This window comes from Podospora bellae-mahoneyi, chromosome 5 (assembly GCF_035222275.1).
Source record: "Podospora bellae-mahoneyi strain CBS 112042 chromosome 5, whole genome shotgun sequence".
Lineage (NCBI taxonomy): Eukaryota > Fungi > Ascomycota > Sordariomycetes > Sordariales > Podosporaceae > Podospora > Podospora bellae-mahoneyi.
In genome coordinates this window covers 2,282,022-2,302,887 of record NC_085884.1, presented here as the reverse complement: position 1 = coordinate 2,302,887, position 20,866 = coordinate 2,282,022, and the positions used below count along the sequence as shown (strand labels likewise).

Sequence of the window (20,866 nt, the reverse complement as noted above, 5' to 3'; positions counted from 1 at the left end):
CACCCACGGATATGGACCACCACTCCCACACCAGCCACACAACCTTAATGGGATTACCCCTGAATGCTTACACTCCCCACAACAAGACCAATATTGGGTCAATTTCTATGGAAGTTATACCAAAATGTAGCTTAATCACTGCCAGAGTCAGACATTTCGTCTACTTCCCTCTTACGCCGGGTTTGAGCCCGATAAAGTGTGCTACGCCGCACAGGCTCGGCTGGCTCCGGCTGCTCCACATCTTGGGTACCACTTCTTCCTCTACTATCTTCCCTTTAATACGAGCCTTTTTTAGGTTACAAAGCTTTATAAATTTGGAATTCGAATCCTTTTTATTTAATTCACGTTTCTTTTTTATATTATAATCTTTATAAGCGTTTTGTTAATACTTTACTATATTACTTTTATAAATAAATATATTAAACTTTTGTATAAATGGAATATTGATGAAATATTTTATTATAAAGAAATTTCCGGCCGTTATATTATTTTTCAATAAATCTTTAACCTGTTTAATTACTTAAAAGTCCTTTACCGTATAAAAAGTAAATTTTTTTAAAGAGAAATTTGACGTTACTATAAAAATTGTTATTTAATTTAAAAAAAGTATTTTACATTTATATATAGATTATAATCCTATCCTATATCAATTATTAATAATATTTTTAAAACTCTATTTATAAATAAAATTATATAATTATATTAAATTAATTTTATTATTAAATATATAATTAATGAAAACTTTATTTATCACTATAAGCTTTTTATATATTTTCTTTATATTATAAAAGTAATTAATATTGAAGGGTTAAAGAATATAAAAATAGTAAAGGAATAAAAAAATATAATTTTTATGATATTAAATTATAATTATTACAAATAATGAAAAATAATTTTAATAAATCTTTTAGTTAAACTTTTAAAAAAAAGAATTTCTTTAAATTATTTTATAATAAAATTATTATTAATTTAACCGTTTAATAATATAATTATTGAAATGGTAAGAAAATATATAAAATAACCATAACACCACAAGCATACCCTTAACAGGGCTCTAAATGAACACACCTACGTGACAGTGGTTCGCTTGCAGGCCGCACTTCACGTAGGACAAACTATGACGAACCCCTATCCAGAACCTCTGAAAGGGATACCGGTTGAAGGCTGCTTCTGAATAATCCTGGTTCGGTACAGCTAAACAGTGTACGACAAGATGTCTCGATGTAAACACTAGATACCGTGAATATAAGCTTGAATTACATACTGCGGAACTGTCTATCTATACCAGCCAGTTCCTCCGTATATATAGACCTTGGGGCCCTGAGGTACTCGCCCTACTACGGCCCCGATCACTCCTAACACTTTATATCCTACGAAGTGCTTATCGTGCTATACCTTCGATCACCCGTAGCATCTTATATCCTGCAGACTGCTCAGGCCTCTTGGCGCCGTAGCACTTCTGGCTAACCTTAATTAGCTACCTCCTAGTTTCCTTAATAATTAGTTAGGGATACCCCGCGCCTTATATACTACGCGGCTTACCGTTAGGTTAATTATAATATAATGCCCCTCCTTTTAGGTCGACGCCCCGGCGATTATATTCTTAAAATAATTTTTAATTCCCTTTTCCTATAGTACCCCTATAATAAATTTTCCTTCTCTTTTATTCTACCGTTATATTTAACCGTATAAAGAAATTTATTTATATAAGTACCGACCGTCGCCGCGATTAAATATTTTTTTTTAAAAAGTTTAACTTTATTATACTTAAATATATTTATTATAAAAAAAATAACTTTAAATATATAACTTCCTTTTAATATAATCGATACTTCTTATATATTAAATCGAATCGCTTTTATTATAATATTTATAATATAAATCGTAAATTCTTTTCTAAATTACCGTATATTTCTTTATTAACCTTATAATTTATTTTTTTATTAAAGAAAAAAAGTATTTAAATACCGAAAAGTAAATTACTTTAAGTAAGCTCCTTCGTTTCGAAATATAATCGCGTACCCTCGAAGTATAAACCTTTATTACCTTTCGTCGCGAATCTCGCCTCTTTAAGGAAGAAGAAAAAGAGTTTTCCGTACGGCTTATTACTCTATATAGCCCGCCGGTAATAAATACCTCCGTTATTTTTTTTTATTATTATTTTTACTTCGGCTTTCTCTTTTTTAAATTTTACTTTAAACTTCGATTAGCCTACTAACCTTTCTTTTAATTCCGGTATAGCCGGTCTTTCCTTTTTAATTACGTAAAATATTATTAATAATATACTTTTTACTTTTTAAAATAATTAAAACGCGTAATACTATTTATATTTAATCTTTTTTATACTTTCTAACCTTATAGTATAATATATAATATATTAATTACTTTACCGGAAGTATAAATTCGAATCTTACCGAGGTTCTTTTAGGTTTAAAAGGGCCTAATAAAGTCTTTTTACGCCCGGATTTATTTTTATTTATTTAAATTTTAACCGGTTTAAATATCGTTAATAAAATTCTTTTAATTTCTTTAAGTAATTAAAGTATATTTATAATTTCTATAAATTATTTATAACCGAATATCTTAATTAATTAATTAAATATTTTATTTAATTTTTATTAAACTATAAATTTAATATTTTTTTTATATTATACTTTTCTTTTTCGTTCTCCGTTACGGCTTATATATTAACCTTACTTACCGGTAATATAGGCTTTAAAAGTAAAATATAAAAGGTATATAACTATTAATATATTATATAGGATAGCTTTAATTCGAATATTATTTCCGATATTTTCCTTTTAACTTTAAACGGGCTTACTCGCTTATAATTTAATTTCTTATTAAATCTTTTAATATATAAATTATATATAGAAAATAATATTATATTTCCTTTTTTAAAGCGAAGTCCTTTAAACCTTTTAATATTATAATATTTCTATATTCTTTCCTTTATAAACTTTAATTTTTACTTAAATTTATTATAAAATATATATATTTTATTTATTTTAATTCCGGCCTTAAGTATTTTAACCGTAAATTTTTACCGTAAGTTTATTTCGTAACCGAAATTCGCGAAAAAAAATATAACTTTTATAATTTCTATTAATAATATATTATATATTAATTATACTATAAATAATAATTTAATTTAATTATTTTATTCGAAATTAATATAATTCTATAAATATTATTTTATAATTTAATTAAACCGCTCCGTTTAACCGTTTATTTAAAAGTAGTAAACTAATAACGCTTTATTTATTACCTTTAGCCTCGTTATTAATACTTTTTAAAATTTCGATATAAATTTAATATTACGATCCGTAATAAACTTTTTTAACTATATATATATTATTATAATATACTATAATATTATATCCGTTAATTACTTTACTAACTAAATCTCTTTATATAATAAAAAATATATTTACTTAGTAAACTTATTAATTACCGTTAATATATTATTATATTTAATACTAATTACCGTATTTTTAAACTTTAATAATTTAATAATAAAGTTTATAGTAATTAAACTTTATAATTATTCCGTTATTAATAATAGCTTTAAAAATCTATATAATTTATACTTTATAACCCTTATTCTTTTATATATATAGTATAATTAAATAACTTCTTTAATATTATTTTTAATTTTCGATTAATTAAAGTATTACTTAATTTCTTTTATAGTTTTAACGATATTTATATATTTTTTAAGTTTTAATATATAAATATTTATTATTAATATCGTCCGATTATCTATTTTTATATATACCCGATTTTTATACTATAGCCTTTTTTAACTATCCTTTTAAATACTTTATAGCTTTAGTTCTTCTTACTAGTATTACTCTATAATATCGGTACTTAATTTCCCTTAATATTTATTAAAAATAATCTTTTACGATATACTATATAATACTTTATTTACGGCTATAATAAATATTTAAAAGTACTATTAAACGCTTCTTTAAATAATAATAATAACTTTCTAAATATATTTTTATAATAGTCGGTACGCCGGTTAAATATATTTACCTTAACATTCTTCGATCCCTTCTTATAATTAATTTAAAAATTAAATTCTAAAAAAAATTTTAACTATCGTATTTACCGTACGTTAAGGACCTTCGCAATAATAAAGTACCGTAAATTCTTATAATCTATATAAATCTATACCTCGTATTTAATATTACTAAAGTATAATTTTTATTTTTTAAACGCTTCGATAATAGTAAATAGTTTTTTATTATAAATTAAATAGTTTTAACGTATTTCTTTAAACTTCTTCGAAAAAAGGTTATTAAATATAATTTACCGTTATTATTTTACTATTTTAATTATTTACCGATCGTATAATTTAATATATCCGCTTTAACTTTAAATAATCGATTAAGGTTTAATAATTTAAATATTAGGTCCTTTAAAATAATTTCTTTTAACTTTTAAAAAACTTACTTTTCTTTTTATTTTTACCGGAACTTTACGTCTTTCTTAATTAAATAATTAAAAAGCTTTACGATATTTATATACTTTCGAATAAATATTTTATAAAAATTTATAAACCTTAAGAATTCTTTAATATATATTTATAATTATAGTATAAATTAATCTTTAATTACCGTAATCTTTTTAAATTTTATACGAACTTTACTTAATAATATTAAATATCCTAAATATATTATTTTTTATACGTAAAACTCGTTTTTCTTTTTATTAATTAAAAGTCCGGTTTTATATAACGCGTTAAATATCTTTTATACGTACCGTTTATATTCCTTTAAAGTATATAAGTAAATAAAAATATTATTAAAATAATATATTATTATTTTATCGAAGTATTTTTATATTATATAATTTATAAAAGATTAAAACGTTATAAGTATATTAGTTAGCTTAAATAATATTACGAAATACTCGAAATAATTATAAGGTATATAAAACGTTATTTTTTATTCGTTTCTTTCTTTAATTTATATATAAGTATATCCGATAAATATATTTAAACGTATAAAATATTATACCCCGGTTAATTAATTTTATAATTTAAATATTAATAATAGTAGGTAATTATTTTTTACCGTTTTATTATTTAGCTACCGGTAATCTATATATAATCGTAAATTACTATCCTTTTTCAGTACGAAAAAAATAAAGTATTTTACTAACGATATAGACTCTTTAATATAACTTCTTTTTAAATTTTCGTTTAAATATTTCTATAGCTCTTTATTTTATTTATTATTAATATAATATACTTTAAATAACTATAATTTAGTTCCCTCTTTTAATTTAATTTTATAGTTTTACGGCCTTCGCTTTAAAAATCTTTTTAAATATTTAACCGTAAAAGCTAAGTATCCTTAATATTTTACTAATATTATTTTTTTTTATTTTTTTTTATATTATTATAATAAATATATTTATTAATTTTTAATATTTTTATTAATATTATTAATTTTACTTTTTCGATTTTATTATTTATATCGATAGAGTATATTATTATTTTTTAAATTCCTTATAATAGTACCGTGGAGGGTATTTATCCTATACTTTACTCTATATATATTCCTAATCTCCTATTGTTAATTAAATACTTTTAAGGTTTTTTTAGTTATAAATAATTATTATCCTTTTAATTAATATTTAAATTATAATCTTTATACTATAGTTACTTTAGAATTTATATCCTTCGAAGGTCCTATATTTATAATATTAAATATAATTAAAGTTATTTTTCCTTCGACTATAATATTTAAAGGTAATATTTTTTTATAAACCTTTTATATATAAAATAGTTTTTATATAACGATCTATTCCTTCTTTTTTTTTATAGTATCCGGGCTTAATATACGAACTATAATAAAATTAAATTCGTTTCTATACTATCGTTTATTAATATTATTATTTAAAGATTTTTTTATTATATAGTAATTTAAAAACGTTTATTTTTTTTACTTTTTCCTTATATAATAGCGACTTTATTAATAAACTTTAAATTATTATTTTATACCTTTACTTTACGTTAATACTTTTAAAAATACCGTTCGTAATTTATTAAAGGTTAACGGCCCCCGCGAAGGACCGCGAATTATTTCTTAAATAATTATATCGTTTAAAAACGTTTTTTTACTTCGGATTAATTAATAATATAAAGTCTTTTAATTATACCCGCTTAACTTTTTCCTACCTTCCGTTTTTTATTTTTTTAATACTTTTTTATATTTTCGTCCGATAACGGTTCTTTTACTTAATTTTATACGTTTTATTTTAATAATATAACTTAACTTTCTTTTATAAATATATAGTATAATCTAAGCTTAGGTACTATTTTAATATTACTTTTTTTTTAAAAAATATACGTTATCGTTTATATTTTAACCTTTTATATATTTAACGTAATATTTTATATACCTTAATATAATTTATATAACTTAAAAACTATTTTTTAGTTTAACCGGATCTTAAACCTTTTATAAAAAGTAATCGTTTAGGTTTTTTTATTAAACTTTTTTTTACTTAACTATAGTCTTTTTAATTAATTATAATTTACCTTTTTTATTTATTTTACGTACCGGCTAATAACCGTATAGTAACTTACTTTAATAATACTTTATATATTTATATATAATATATTAAAACTAAAGTACTTTCCGATATTCCGGATATTTAAAATAAAATTATATTATATTTCTTTCGTAAAATATATATTATATAAATATTAATATATTTTTTAATATTTTTATAATTTTAATATTAACGACTTTTTTATTTTTTTAATATTTTTTTTAACTTTGATATATAAGCTTTATAGGCTATAATATATTTTATAAAATAATAAATTTATATTTACCGTATTACTTTTTTAATATTATTTATTTAATAAGTTTTTACGTAAGACTATTACCTTTAGCGATTTCCGTAATAATTTTTGTAATAATTTATATTAATTAATTCTATAATACTTATATTTAAAAATCTTTTTCCTTATATTCCGCTTTTAGCTTTTTTATTACTTCCCGTAGTTCCTAGAACTTTACTTCCTTTTATTCGGTATATTAATTAAAGTTTCTTTTTAATTTTATTACTCCGCTTTATTAATACCTAATAATTATTATTTTTATAACCTTCGGTCCCTTTAATATAATAATAATTACGATTTTCTTTTTAATTAAATTATTTAAATATTCGATAATCCTTTTTAAAGTATTTTACTTTACTATAATTAAAATACTTAAAGTTATTTTTATTTTAACCTTAACTTTACGGCCTTTACTATTATATAATATCGATATTTATTAATTTTAAATATATAATACCGGAATAATTAATATTAAAGTATCATTTTTTACGTTTATCGTTAAAATAATTATTATTAAAGTACTTTTTATTACTATAATAACCTTTATTATTACTTTTTTTCTCCGTACGACGTTAAAACTACCGATCGTCGATCCGTATAGCTATAGTAATATACTTATCGATAATATTAAACCTCGATTCCTTATATAATTTATTTTTTATTTTTTCTTTAAGGCTATTATAGAAAAATTATATTAATTTTTTATCGTTAATAGTATTATATAAGTTATTAATTTTAAATAAAGCCGTGTAATTAACCGTTAAGTACGTTTAATATAGATTTACGAGCCTCTTTTACGCGTACTTTACTTTATTATACTCTTTAAATACCTCCTTAAACTTAATTTTAAAAATATAGTAATTCTTAAAGTATTTTATAATAATTTTTTTTTTAATCGAACGGCTTCTCCTCGTAATAATTATTAAGAATAGGCTCGAATTACGTAAAAGCTTTATCTTTAAGTTTAATAGCTATAAAAATAACTTTCGATTCTTTATTAGTAAATTAATTTAAATATTAATAAAAATAAATTTTAAATTAAATTAAAAACCCTTTAAATTTTTTTTTTCTATAACGTTCCGGTATTAGGAATTTAGGTACTATTTTAAGTAAGGTTAATATAGCGATAATCTATTTCCGAGTTTATTAAGCTTTATTTTTAAATTCTTTAAAACGCTATATTATTTACTTTACGGTAGGTCGAATATTAATAATAGTAGGTCCTTTATTATTTAAACTAAGCGAAACGCTTTTTATTTAAATATTTTTAGGTCCGGCTATAGTAATAAAAAAATATTTTTAATTTATTTATAATAAAATTAAAGTAAATATATAACGTATAATGAATCCCTATCTAAAACCTTTAAAAGGGATACCGGTTAAAGGCTACTTTTAAATAATCTTAATTCGGTATAGCTAAATAGTATATAATAAGATATCTCGATATAAATATTAAATACCGTAAATATAAGTTTAAATTATATATTACGGAACTATCTATCTATACTAGCTAGTTCCTCCGTATATATAGACCTTGGGGCCCTAAGGTACTCACCCTGCTACGGCCCCGATCACTCCTAGCACTTTATATCCTGCGAAGTGCTCATCGTGCTATGCCTTCGATCACCCGTAGCATCTTGCATCCTGCAGACTGCTCAGGCCTCTTGGCGCCGTAGCACTTCTGGCCAGCCTTGATTGGCTGCCTCCTGGTTTCCTTAATGATTGGCTGGGGACGCCCCGCGCCCCACATACTGCGCGGCCTGCCGTTGGGTTAACTGTGACACAAACAAAAGACTCTGTGGGCTCGCAGACCACACAATAAGCACCGGAGTGGCCTGATCAGAGGGCCAGAATTGCCCGCACGCATGCAAAGCGCAAAAATACGAAGAAATAAAAGTCGATGATCTGTCTAAAATAGAATGTCCGAAGCAGACCGTTTATATATATGACCCCTGAACCCCCGAATCCTCAGAGAGCCCCACTTCTTTACTTATACCCTTAGGCCTGTGGCTACACCCCAAACCATTATATATTAATTTTTATCGAATTAATCTTTAAACTATTATTTTAAAAGATTTTAGTTTTTAAAAGTTATCCCGAGAAAAAAGCATTTTTATACTAAAAAATATACTTTAATATAGTAATGTAAGTTCTTTTTTTATTTCATTTGACGTATATACATTTTTTATCCTTTATTAAAAACCTTATAATTAAACCGTTTTTTTTTTTAATTTTTTTCATTTTTATTTTATTATAAATATATTTATTTTTAACTTTAATTTAATAAACGGTAAAATATAGGTTAAAAAACTTATTAATATTTTCCGGGGTAGTTTCGTTAACTTTAATATAATTAAATTTTTTTATTTTCGTTTTAATATTAAAATAATAATTAATAAAAGAAATTATTTAATATTTTTTAATAAAATAAAAATTAATTTATTTAATTAATATATTTACCGTTAAAGTTTTCATATTAACGTAGATAAAAATATAATTAAATTTTTTTTAAAAGAAAGATATATTAAAAAATAAAGTTTTTTTAGCTTTAAATAAACCGTTATTAATTTTCATAGGCCTATTGATAAACCTAAATTTTCAAAATACGGTACTTTAATATAGATCGTAATACTTTATATTTATCGGACGTTTTATACTAACTTATACTAATAAGAATATTTTGTTCGGCATTTGCGATATCTTCCTCGGTATATTTGGCTATTAATAGGTACCTGGAGCAAAAAGAAGGAAAAGAAATGGTCTATTTTGACCTCTGGGGGTGGAATATAAAGTTGGCGGGGGCTTTCGGAGGTCCAGGGTTGTTGAGGGTTTAGTGTGGAAAATGGCACTGGTAAGTTCAAGCCAATGTGGGCTACCTCTGTGGGTGGGCCATTTCCTGGTCATCCAACCTAGTAGAAATGCGTATTAACTTGCTTGTGAGGCATAGTTCATAATATGGTATAGGTTAACTTACCTTCGCTGTCTCAATTACCTTGTGGGCAGGGTGTGTCTGGTAGGTAGGTATTTGGCCTAACCACACGATTCTCGACTTCATTGGTCAGCTGTTGTGCGGCCGGCGTGACATCATCACTGTCCAAACGATGGATGCCTCCAGCTACTCACCAGCAACATTACTTCCAAATTCTTCACCCGATATTGTCATGTATGACCAGATAATCCCATTAACAACAAAAATATGCCACCTCCACATCTTGAATACCAACCCATCGATCACTCGATCGCCCAAATCCGCGTCTTGACGATCCACCCAGGCTCGTCCGACGATCCAATCTTATGCTCCCTCACCCACCACAGCCTGCAACATGAAAACGACTACGAAGCCCTCTCCTACACTTGGGGGGATCCAACCCGCAATTACTTGATTTCCATCGGCGCGGCCTCTCTGCCCGTCACCAAGTCAGCTCATGATGCTTTTCGCCACCTCAGACTCAAAGATCGGGACGGCCGGGTCTGGATCGACGCCATCTGCATCAACCAAGAGGACAATACAGAGAGGAATCACCAGGTCGAGTACATGGGACAAATTTTAAGGGCGCATCCCGTGTTCTTGCATGGCTGGGCCCAGCTGGTCCTGAGACCGAAGAGGCCTTTGAGCTCATTCGAGCTGTGTCTGCGAGGTCCCCCATGAAGCCGGCTCTGGACGTGTGGCGCGCCATTGAGCCTTTGACAGCTCTGATGAACCGGCCTTTTTGGAGCAGAACATGGATTCTACAGGAGGTCATTTGCCCAGAAAAAGCGCCTCTTATCGGATGTGGGAACCAGTGGGAAGACTGGGAGACATGGGCTGCTGCCAGCCCTCTGGCTATGGGGGAGGAGCTTGAAGACGTCTTGACCCCAAAGTCGAGCATACTGGGGCGTCAAACTTTGAAGGCATACACCAGGGCTTTCGAAATGTTCTCGGGGATCGACTATCTGCGACAACAGTCTTATGAGCTCCAACACCACCACAGTGGCCAGGGCATCACCAACCTAAACGAGGTCCTCACCGTGAGCATCAATAAGGAATGTTCCGACCTTCGAGATCACGTCTTTGCCATTGTTGGCATGATACACTTTGATGGGATTGCGGCGGGCATTCACCCTCCCAAACCGGATTACAACAAGCATGTGTCGGAGGTCTACACCGAAATGGCAAAGTTTTTGATTGAGAGTGACAAGACACTGATTATTTTGTTTCTTTTCATCCATCTCAGGACCCATCTCACGACGTGGGAGGCATACCTCCCTTCCTGGACGCCGGACTTTTCCTGCAATATTGAAGCTCTCCGGTACCCGGCACTGAGTCGGGTAACGAGAAGTGTGATATCTCGAAGCGAGCATCTACCGGTTGTATTAAACGCGGGGGTGCTGCAGGTTCACGGCAAGTTGGTTGGCATAATTCACAGGACATATAGCCTGCAGAGGTGGTGGACGAACCTCGACAGACTTATACGATTTGTCGGCCCTATCAATGAGCCATGTCTCGTCGAGTTGTACAGCTGCCTCACAGGTGGCCAGAACCTTGGTGAGGAGTCGTTTGATTGGTTCAAGGAAGCCATCAGTCGTGCTTCTCTCAAGGTGGATAGACTTTATCTTGACGCCGAGCCCGAGAACAATAAGATTAACAAGACTGAGGTAATTGAAGCCATCACGCACACCACCACTCTGAATGCTAGCAGAACTGCACCGCAGCGCCAGCTCTACATGGCCACGGGGCTGGGTTCCAATTCCAGGTTCCGACTCGGACTGGGTTCGCCTGACTGCAGGGAGGGCGATCTTGTTTGCTTGGATGCAGGAGGTCACGCTCCACTAATCCTGAGATTTATTCACGATGGTTACTATGAGTATGTTGGTGACTCGTATGTGCCTGGCTATATGGAAGAGGACATGGAACACGCACTGCAGGGGGATATCGGGATAGAATGGACAAGATTTGACATTCTATCGGGGGTTAAAGTCTTGACAGTTCCACTTGGGGGAAGGTTAGGTTTGCAACGAGTGGACTGCATCTTGAATTGAGGGGTTTTCAAGCAAGAACGTGATGAACTGAGCTTATTTCAAAGTTTTACGCCACCTAATACCCCAGATATATACTACTGAACAAATCGGGACCAAAGTTCTCAACCTTCGTATGTCTGGCTCCATCCATTCACCAACATCGCAAGACAACTACCACCCCCAAGATATCCATCAAGGTCAAAGCAACTATCACTCCCCCTTCCCATCCCCCTCAGAAACAGTAAACGGCATCCCCTCCGGTACACTCCTCCACTGCCCCCCTTCATCCAACAAACCCAAACACTCCCCCCACTTCTCCCTCACCGTCTCCGCTTTCTTCTCGCTCCTGGGCGTGATCTTCAACCTAAACGGCCTGGGCTGCATCAGGAACCCACCGACTAGATCATCCTGATCGGGTGTGATCTCCTGCCCCGTCACCTCATCAATCGCCTTCTCAAACTTGAACGCCCACATCAACCTCGCAATAACAAGGAACATCGACCTGTCAACCACGTGCATCCCCTCGCAGATTCTCCTCCCCGCCCCAAAACTAAAATGATCCCGTTTGGTAGCGTCAGCCTGTTGAGCTGACTCGGTCGAGCTAGCAAAGTCATGGATGTACCGGTCAGGATCAAAGACGCGGGGGTTAGGGTGTCGTTCGGCGTCCATATGTACAGCCCTGCAACCATCAGCAAAATATCAGCGAAGAAAGGAATAGAAGTGACCAACCAAGCATTATACACCACCCCCGCCCCTTTGGGAATCTTATACCCCATATACTCATCATCCCTAATCACCGCATGCGGCGCGCCCAATATCGCGGTCGGCATCCACCTCAAGTTCTCCTTCACACAAGCCCTGATATACTGCGCCTTTGGGTTTTCCATATCCTCAATTGAGGGGAATCTATCCCCGCAAACTTCATCAACCACCCTCTGCGCCTTGTTTTGCGCCTCCGGATACAAGATCATAGCAAGGACAAACCCCGCCAGCGTCGAGGCAGTGGTATCCGAGCTTGCCTCCAGCGCCGTCCCAGCAACCATGGCAGCAAAGTCATCATCAAACTTTTGGCTTTCTTGTGCGTTGGCAATACCGACGCAGAAACATGGCTTGGCTGTGCCATTCTGCACCTTTTTCTTCGCCTCGAGCCAGTGGCCTTTGTAGAGGTCAAACGTTCGCTCTTTGAGGTCCAATGCATGGCGATAAAGTGGGCGAATGAAAGGGGGTAGGGATCGGAAAATGGGAAAGACGTCCAAGACAGCTGCCGCCCCGGCGCCGGTGATGGACGACCACTCCTCGATAACGTGGTACAGTCTGAGCAGCTTGGGGTCATCAATCTTTGGGGTTCGAAACCCGTAGACGATCTGGGTGGTCAAGGAGTTGGTGTACCGTCTAATATGATGCAGCACCTTGTCTGGTTCTTCCAACAACGCAATCATCATGGATGTGCTCTCGAGATCCTGGTAGGGGACGTACGAGTTCGACGCCTTCAGGTGCAGCAACCCATGGAAGAGCTTCCTGACTCGCCGCCAGGTATCACCGTATGGCATGAGCAACATGCGGAGGCCGCCGCTGGCAAGGGAGGAGATGTACATCTCCGGTCGGGACGAGTAGATGTTGCTGCGCTTGTCGAGGAGGTCTTTGATGGCGACGCCGGTGTTGAGCACAATCATGACTTTCGTCCCGGTGATCAGCGAGTAGACTGGGCCGTATTCTTCTGCCCACTTCTTGAATTGGACATATGCGTTCTTGGGCGGGATCTGGTGTAAATTGCCGATGAGGGGGAGGGTTGGAGGTCCAGGAGGGAGACCTTTCGGTCGACGGCCGACATTGCGAAGCTTGAAGATCGTAAAGGCCAGAATGCCTATGAAAAGGGATAAGTACCAGCTCGCCATGGTGGTGATGGTGAAGGCAAGGTGCTTCCTGGACCAAGTGATCAAGCCCAGACACCCAACCGCGCCCGGCAGCCCCTATATATTTCCTCAAAACGCAACCTCCCGTCACCTCCTCGTCAGCCAACACGGACCACCGGCATGTGTGTAGCAATGAAGCCATCTCAATCTTGGGATAACACCACCCACCCACTGATGATCACCCTCGAACACGGCAGTTCTGGTGGGGAACCCTGCATGCCGTGATCTGTATTCATCCAACAAGCCATTGTTGATGACTGCCAAGATGCATGTCAGCAAGGACGTGTAACCATCGGGTCAATCAAACAGTCTTTTCCCCGCTTTGCAGCTGCAACATTGCTACTATCATCGCATGCACCATGGACAACTGCAGGGTACGTTATCCCCAACGTGCTATCACGTAGCGAATACGCAGGGGTTATGCAGTGCGAACCATGCATAATGGGGCTGTGTGTGTGTTGTCAAGCTGAAGGAAATACCACTGACAGACTGGCGATACCACTGATGGTGCAACTGCAAGATCTTGAGTATTGAAAATGATAGGAGACGGATAGCGGGAAGGTGGTGATGTGGACTATTGTGGGTACAAGACCTTGGTATGTCGAGGAAGTGGGAATAGCTTGCAAGGTCTGAATTTTGATATTGATTGCACTCTCGTATGGCGTTGCGTACAGCTCGGTGATATGCCAAAAACGTGCCATCCAAGTTTCTCGCTAGTAGAAATATCTTGGTTCCCAACGCTACTAGCGCAAGCCAAATTCTTACTGCGAATGGTTTCCTGAGGCTGTATGGGGGCACATTCGTTCCGGAGATGTGCCCCATCCCGAACTCTGTCGGGCAATGCCACGCACCAGCTGGTGTTATACCCTTGGCTTCTAATAAGCCGGTGTATTTTCTTGCTGACGGCAAAGGATTGATCGTGCATCGTGTTTTCCTTAAAACGTTCGCTGCTCCTCGCATGCCTACGCCTCTTTACTTCTTGGATGGTGCTGGTGGCGGTGCCACATCCGTTGGCCTCCCCTTGGCCTGGTTCTTGAGCTCGTCAATAAAGTATTTGAAGAAACTCCTAGCCTGTTCGTATCCTTCTCTAGGGTCTGCTGAGGCCTCTCCCTGACGCAGTGGTTCGTGTGGGTTGCGCCCGTATCGGAAATCTTCAACTCTACGGTGGATGCGCCGTACGCCGTGGTGGAAGCCGGGGCTTTGGAGGATCTTTGTCGGTTAGAGCCTTGTATAGGGATCGGGGAGCAGGATGATTGGGGAGCTTACTCGGGCGACGATATGATCCTGTAAATGTAAGTCAGTACAAGCTCTCCAAGATAACAGCAAGGAAGACAAACCTCTACTCGCAGGTACACCTGCCAAAGTATGCGAGCCCAAGCCATGCTTCGAAAGGGACTGGAAAGTAAAAAATAATGTGGGCGATATATTACATCGATAATAGAGTAGCAACCCAAGCGACAGAGTCCACTAGGTCACTTCGTGACGACGATGGTGACGTTCAAGGTCTGCCGCTGAATGGGACGAACACGCCGCTGGGAAGAGCGACGCGGGACGCCACTTCACGTGACTTTAATCGCCGCTTTGTCAGGTGGGGAAGTGTCGCATTTGGGGGCTTTGGAGATGCCAAGGATGCATGATAACTATCCCCATCAACATCAACACCAGTCTTCAGAGCAACGTAATGGTCAAATATTCTTATCTACCCTAGGCGGCGTCCTTCTCGAGAAAACTGTTTCTGTTGTTTCGGCTTTATCATCGTGGGTGTGTCTGTGCGCCGATGGACTGACCAGGTTGGTCATCGCTTGATTGTCAACACCTATCCAATTTCTCGCTGGTCTTTTGCTTGGGGAATATCAAACCTGCGATCTGGGTTTTTTCTTCCTTTTACATTGTTCTTTTCCTTTTTTTTAAAAAATTGCCTCCAAATAAATCGATATCACTGACCTCCTCAATATTCCATGCCAATTATCATCGTTCTCCTGATAATGCTCATCACTACAAGTTCACGAACCAGCTGGCTTCACATTGCCTCAAATCAGCATGACTTGTTCTTGACACTCAAAACTGAGTGTCGGCCATGCGTCCATGGCGTTTCGATACCAGAACAGCCGGTTCGGGTATTGTGTCGGCTTTTGGCGGCCTGAGAGAGGCGAAGACGGCACGGTTGAAGACGTTGGACTTGATCGGCCCGCTTCCAGACCACCACCAGAAGAAACAAGAAACGGCGTTTCAACCAATGCTCATTATTTTGTTGTGTGTCAGGTCTTCGGTGATGGTGGGCGGCACAGCGAGGCTAATAATAAGGATGTTGAAGACCTGAACAACGTCCGACAACCTGGGCCAGATGGCATTCTGACCATCAACATCGTTTTGTGTAATTTTCTCAACTCGTTGTTTTGCACGGTTGATTGGTCACACTAAAATGAAGATTCAAGAAGACCAGATCAAGTCAGTTGGGCTTACGCTGCTATATGAGCCTGACGGACCAATCGATCCAGCCGTTGAGTGAGTAGACCACCCTTTCGGCTGAATGAGAGCACTGTCTGATCATTATGCGCAGTATTATCTTGGTCCATGGCATGGGCGGCCATCCTGTCAGGTCATGGAAGTGCTTTGACGAAGGGCAAACGCCAACACCCATCACGCCAACACATCCCTCATCAACACACGGGAAGAGACTGAGAAAGCCGGCTCCTACAGCGCAACTCAGGCGAACGAACTCGGAGCCGTTACTTGCCAAAGAGGAAGGCTTTGTTAGCAGATCGCGAACTTTGCTGAGAAAAGCCTCGTTCAAGTCATCTTCCCGATTACGTCTTGCCGACTTTGCGGATCAACTTAACAAGGCCCCAAGGAACGACGTGTTCTGGCCGTTGGACTTTTTACCGCAATCCTGCCCACACGCCAGGATATTTACGTGGGGCTACCACACCCTGGTTGTGGATAAGAAGCCCCTCCGGCTACAAGGCGACATATTTGCGCATGCCAGCGAGTTTTTTTTTGAACTGGCTACTGCGCGAGCAGCGTTTGGGGCGCAAGCGCGTCCTCTTGTCTTCGTTGCTCATTCCACCGGCGGTATCATCCTAAAAGAAGTAAGGGTCTCTCTGGCTTGTCATGTTTTATTGGCTTACTCCTGTAGATCCTTCGCCTCGCCGACATCGAACGCGACGGGCCTCTGAAAGATGTCCTTTTCTCGACATCCGCCGTGGTTTTCCTCGCTAGCCCTCACCGCGCCACGGAACATGCATCACTTGGAGAAGCTGTGACAAGTATGGGCAGTGTGACCCTCTCTGTTGACCCAGACGATCCTGTTTTGCCACAGCTTTGTGGTGGCAGCAGCGCTGAGATTGAGCTTGGACGACAATCGTTCATCAGGCAATGGAACGAGTTCAACTTCAGGGTCAAGACATTCCAGGAGCCTGTTATTCCAAGCTTTACAGATGCTGATGAGCGGGCTGCGGCAGTAAGTAACCGCCAATTCCCGGCGAAGAAGGACAGAGACCTGAGAAATGCACACAGACCGTACGTCGACTTGCAAGCTTCATCGGAGACCCTCGAGAACAGGCAACAACGATCGGGGCTCTGCATAACAACATTGCTAAGTTTTGGTCGATGGAAGATGCGGGATACCAAGCTTTGAAAACTTGCTTGGCTGAGTTTGTTCGGGACGAAGAGGAAAGAGTAAGTCACCTCCAGATTGCTGTCAAGTTATTGCCAGCTAACCTGAAGGAGCGTCATGTCCTAAATAGCGAAGAAACCGACTGCCTGGCGGCACTCGTTCCACCCCCAATTTTTCACGCCGAGACCCCCCCGACCGCATCCTATCCTGGAACCTGCCTTTGGCTATACGATCTGTACGACTTTCAGACATGGCACAACCGAAGTGGCCCAAACAAGAACAAGGTCTTCTGGATACGAGGCGAATCTGGGTGTGGCAAAAATATCCTTCTCACGTCTCTACGCAGGAGGCTTGGACGACAGTGGGGCCCTGCTGGAGCATCCATTATCGGTATTACAGCACACCAGACAAGCATCCCAGCGAGTGTCTGTCGTAGTCTTTTGGGACAGCTATTTCTGCAGGACCCGCGTCTTCGGACGGCATTACTCGAACTCTACAGGCAACCTCGAGCTGACCCGGAGGCCTTCGACGATGCCCAAGTTCTGTCATTCTTTTCCGATTTTTACATCGGCCAAACAATCAAGACCCCCACAAGACGAATCTTCATTCTAGTCGAGATACCGGATGAGGCTGGGTCAATGTATGTCGGAGAGGTAATCAGTCGTCTGTCCCGTCTCGCACATAACTCCAACTTCAGCATATGTGTCACCAGTGCTTACCACCCCGAAACCGAGCTGTACAATACCATCAGCATCCCAATGCACATCCGAAACACCGACGATATCCTTCGTTTTGTCAGTCTCAACTTGATGGCAGAATGGGAGGAACGCAACCGTACAGTCATGATGATTGGTCGAAAAGCAGGAGGCGTCTTTTTGTGGGCTGAGATTGTGGTTAATATCGTTAATGCGGCTATTCTAGAAGGCGCTACTCAGGAGCTCATCGAGTGCACCCTGCAAGAGGTTCCTGGTGATTTGCACGGGCTGTATGAGTGGATGTTAAGCACCTTGAACGAGAAAGAAAGGGCTGAGGCATTGATCCTCTTTCAGTGGGTAATACTTGCCTCTGAGCCGATGCGTCTGAATAATCTCTTCATTGCAATCAGACTCACCGACCCAAACCAGTTCGAGCACTACAAGCGTCTCGGGCGGTTGATGGCTCTCGATGTTGGAGCCCCATTTTCGATGCGGGACCTCCGGCAACTTCGGAATTCTGTGATAACATCCGACACACCCTGTCAATTCCACAGATGGGTACGAACCCGCTCCATTGGTCTCCTTGAAGTTAAGTCGGATGGAAACGATTCCCTTGGCCTTCAACGAGTACAGGCACGGCACTGCTCCGTCCGCTCTTTCTTCCTCTCGGGCCGAGGCTTTACTTGCCTCACGTCTGGCAACAGTACCATCCCGGCCAACCTAACCACGACCGACTTCCTCAATATCTCACATTACTCCCTCCTCCGAGCTTGTCTGACCTACCTCAATATGCGTGACTTTGAGAGTCTAACTCAAAGTCCCAAACCAAGCCCAAACGTCAAGTCAGCCCCTTTTCTCAGCCTCAACATTCCGCTGCGGCCCCTCTCGACGACTGCCAACCAACGCCAGCTAATCACGTCATCCTACCCCTTCCTTCAATACGCCGTCTCCAACCTTATCTTCCATCTGTTGTCACCACAACACTTCCGCTATTTCCTACCTCAAAATAAGCTCTTCTTTGCCCTCTCCGCGAATAAGTTCCGCCTATGGAAACGATGGACTTCACTTCTCGGGACTCATGATGCAGATGAGATTATCACTTTGCATACAAAGGCAGGGACCAAGACAAAAGGATTGATGAGCCCTGTTTATGGAGCTAGGTTTAGGCTTGAGAGGGTGTTGAGGAAGTTGGGGGGGTTGTCTGCTGCTGCTTTGAGGGTGAAGGAGGAGGAGCAGAGGTTGGGGAAAGGGAGGAAGGAAGGAAGGAGGAGTGGCTGGGTGGGAAGGGGGATTATGTCGCCCGTTACACCTATTTTGCCGGGACCTGGCTTGGGAAGGGGGGTTGGGAGGAAGAAGGAGTGGAAGCCTGTGGAAGAATAGAGGTTCGAGTTGCCGGGGAAGTTGATGCTGGATGCGCCTGGGGTTGGGAAGGGATTGAGGGGGGTGCCGGTTGGGTTGGCTGTATGATAGTCATCCGCCACCGGTAGTCTCAAGACTGGAAACCCTCCATATCAACCATAAAATGTGCGGTCCTTTTTACGGCAGCATACAGAATAGGCACTTCAGTTGGGCCAACTTTGTGGAACAGTGACGACCTGCTCTCGAGGCAGCCAGCAGACACGGGCTTGACAGACAGTCCACTCAACTAGGTAATAGGATATCTCCTTCACATGATTTGTTCATTCGTTCCAATGGACGCATGCATCTTCATACATCTTAAACGCTATTTCTGGAAGGTCCCACCCGCCGGTTGTGTGTCTTCTCGACCCATCCCTCCGATACATTGGCTTCGACCGTGTCCCTCACCCCCCCTCCCCCCCCACCTCCCTCATCTGCAAGCCTCACCAATAGCAACCCATCATTGCTCACTGGGCTGTTAATGATGTTGATGATCTGCAGTGGCTGAGGGACAACTCTCTACAGTTTTAATCAGGCTCCGAGATACCTGAGGCACTCCTGCAGGTGGGTGTGTTTTCAGTGGCCTTATCGTGTCCTTCTCCGCCCTTTCGTCCCGCGATGCCTTGTTTCCTTTTCTCTAGCAGCAATCTCTCGAGGTTCTGAACACAAAATTTGTCTTCCTTGACTGCTCTTGGTTTGTCTCATAGCCACTGTTGATAGCCGGAACCAAATGCTTATCTTTCTTAGGTATGTGTACCTTCCACCTCGCATGAACATAGCAAAAGATTTCCGAGTCCAAGTTACTCCCCCTCTCGACAACCAGCCCGTCCTTCCTCCTACACAACTTGCCGAACCTACCTGTAGTTGTTCGGTATCGATCATGTCTGGCCTAGAAACCCTCGCGGCGCTTGGTCTCGTCTGCAACGTGTTCCAAATTACCAGTTTTGCCGGTGAATTGTACACGACTTGCACTCGACTTCTGAAGGGAGAGACACCCGACGCAGACTTGTCCAAGACCCTAGTCCATCTCAACGCTGTTTTTGACGACGTCACACAGAGTCTCAATTCGGCTACACAAACTCTCACGCAAAATGACCGGCAACTCCTTGCTATAGCAAAGGAGTGTAAAGCTGCTGCCACAGCTCTAGGAGAGGAATTGGGCAAATTTCAGGCGACAACGACTACTGGAAGAAGATGGCAGTCAAGCAAACTTGGGACGAAACTCACATTGACACTCAAAAAGAAGCATGAGGAGCTTGAGAAGACCCTGAATAGGAACCAGTCCGCACTTGAGACCCGTTTGTGGTACAGCATCTGGTAAGTTACTGCCTCCGTTTCCTCCAAGGGAGCCTCTCTAATTGCACCACCTACCATGGCTTCA

General features: G+C 38.1%; 4 protein-coding genes across 4 annotated transcripts; 2 read left to right on the top strand and 2 right to left on the bottom strand.

The window, feature by feature from the left end:
• Window positions 1-10,061: 10,061 nt before the first annotated feature.
• Window positions 10,062-11,884, top strand: QC761_0080580 (uncharacterized protein; the record flags this gene model as incomplete). The annotated part of the gene is made up of 2 exons (XM_062872836.1): window positions 10,062-10,282; window positions 10,321-11,884. The coding sequence occupies 2 exons, from the start codon at window positions 10,062-10,064 to the stop codon at window positions 11,882-11,884; spliced, it is 1,785 nt and encodes a 594-aa protein (XP_062731035.1).
• Window positions 11,885-12,073: 189 nt separating this feature from the next.
• Window positions 12,074-13,758, bottom strand: QC761_511720 (uncharacterized protein; the record flags this gene model as incomplete). The annotated part of the gene is made up of 2 exons (XM_062880335.1): window positions 12,074-12,542; window positions 12,593-13,758. The coding sequence occupies 2 exons, from the start codon at window positions 13,756-13,758 to the stop codon at window positions 12,074-12,076; spliced, it is 1,635 nt and encodes a 544-aa protein (XP_062731034.1).
• Window positions 13,759-14,748: 990 nt separating this feature from the next.
• On the bottom strand, window positions 14,749-15,466 carry QC761_511710 (uncharacterized protein; the record flags this gene model as incomplete). The annotated part of the gene is made up of 3 exons (XM_062880334.1): window positions 15,114-15,466; window positions 15,043-15,060; window positions 14,749-14,985 (listed from the first exon to the last, which is right to left on the bottom strand). The coding sequence occupies exons 1-3, from the start codon at window positions 15,156-15,158 to the stop codon at window positions 14,749-14,751; spliced, it is 300 nt and encodes a 99-aa protein (XP_062731033.1). The 5' UTR covers window positions 15,159-15,466.
• QC761_511700 (uncharacterized protein) lies at window positions 15,370-19,554 on the top strand (the record flags this gene model as incomplete). Its single annotated transcript, XM_062880333.1, is given in 6 exon segments — window positions 15,370-16,281; window positions 16,337-16,865; window positions 16,913-17,236; window positions 17,293-17,454; window positions 17,503-19,455; window positions 19,468-19,554. The coding sequence occupies 6 exon segments, from the start codon at window positions 16,199-16,201 to the stop codon at window positions 19,552-19,554; spliced, it is 3,138 nt and encodes a 1,045-aa protein (XP_062731032.1). The 5' UTR covers window positions 15,370-16,198.
• Window positions 19,555-20,866: the final 1,312 nt, after the last annotated feature.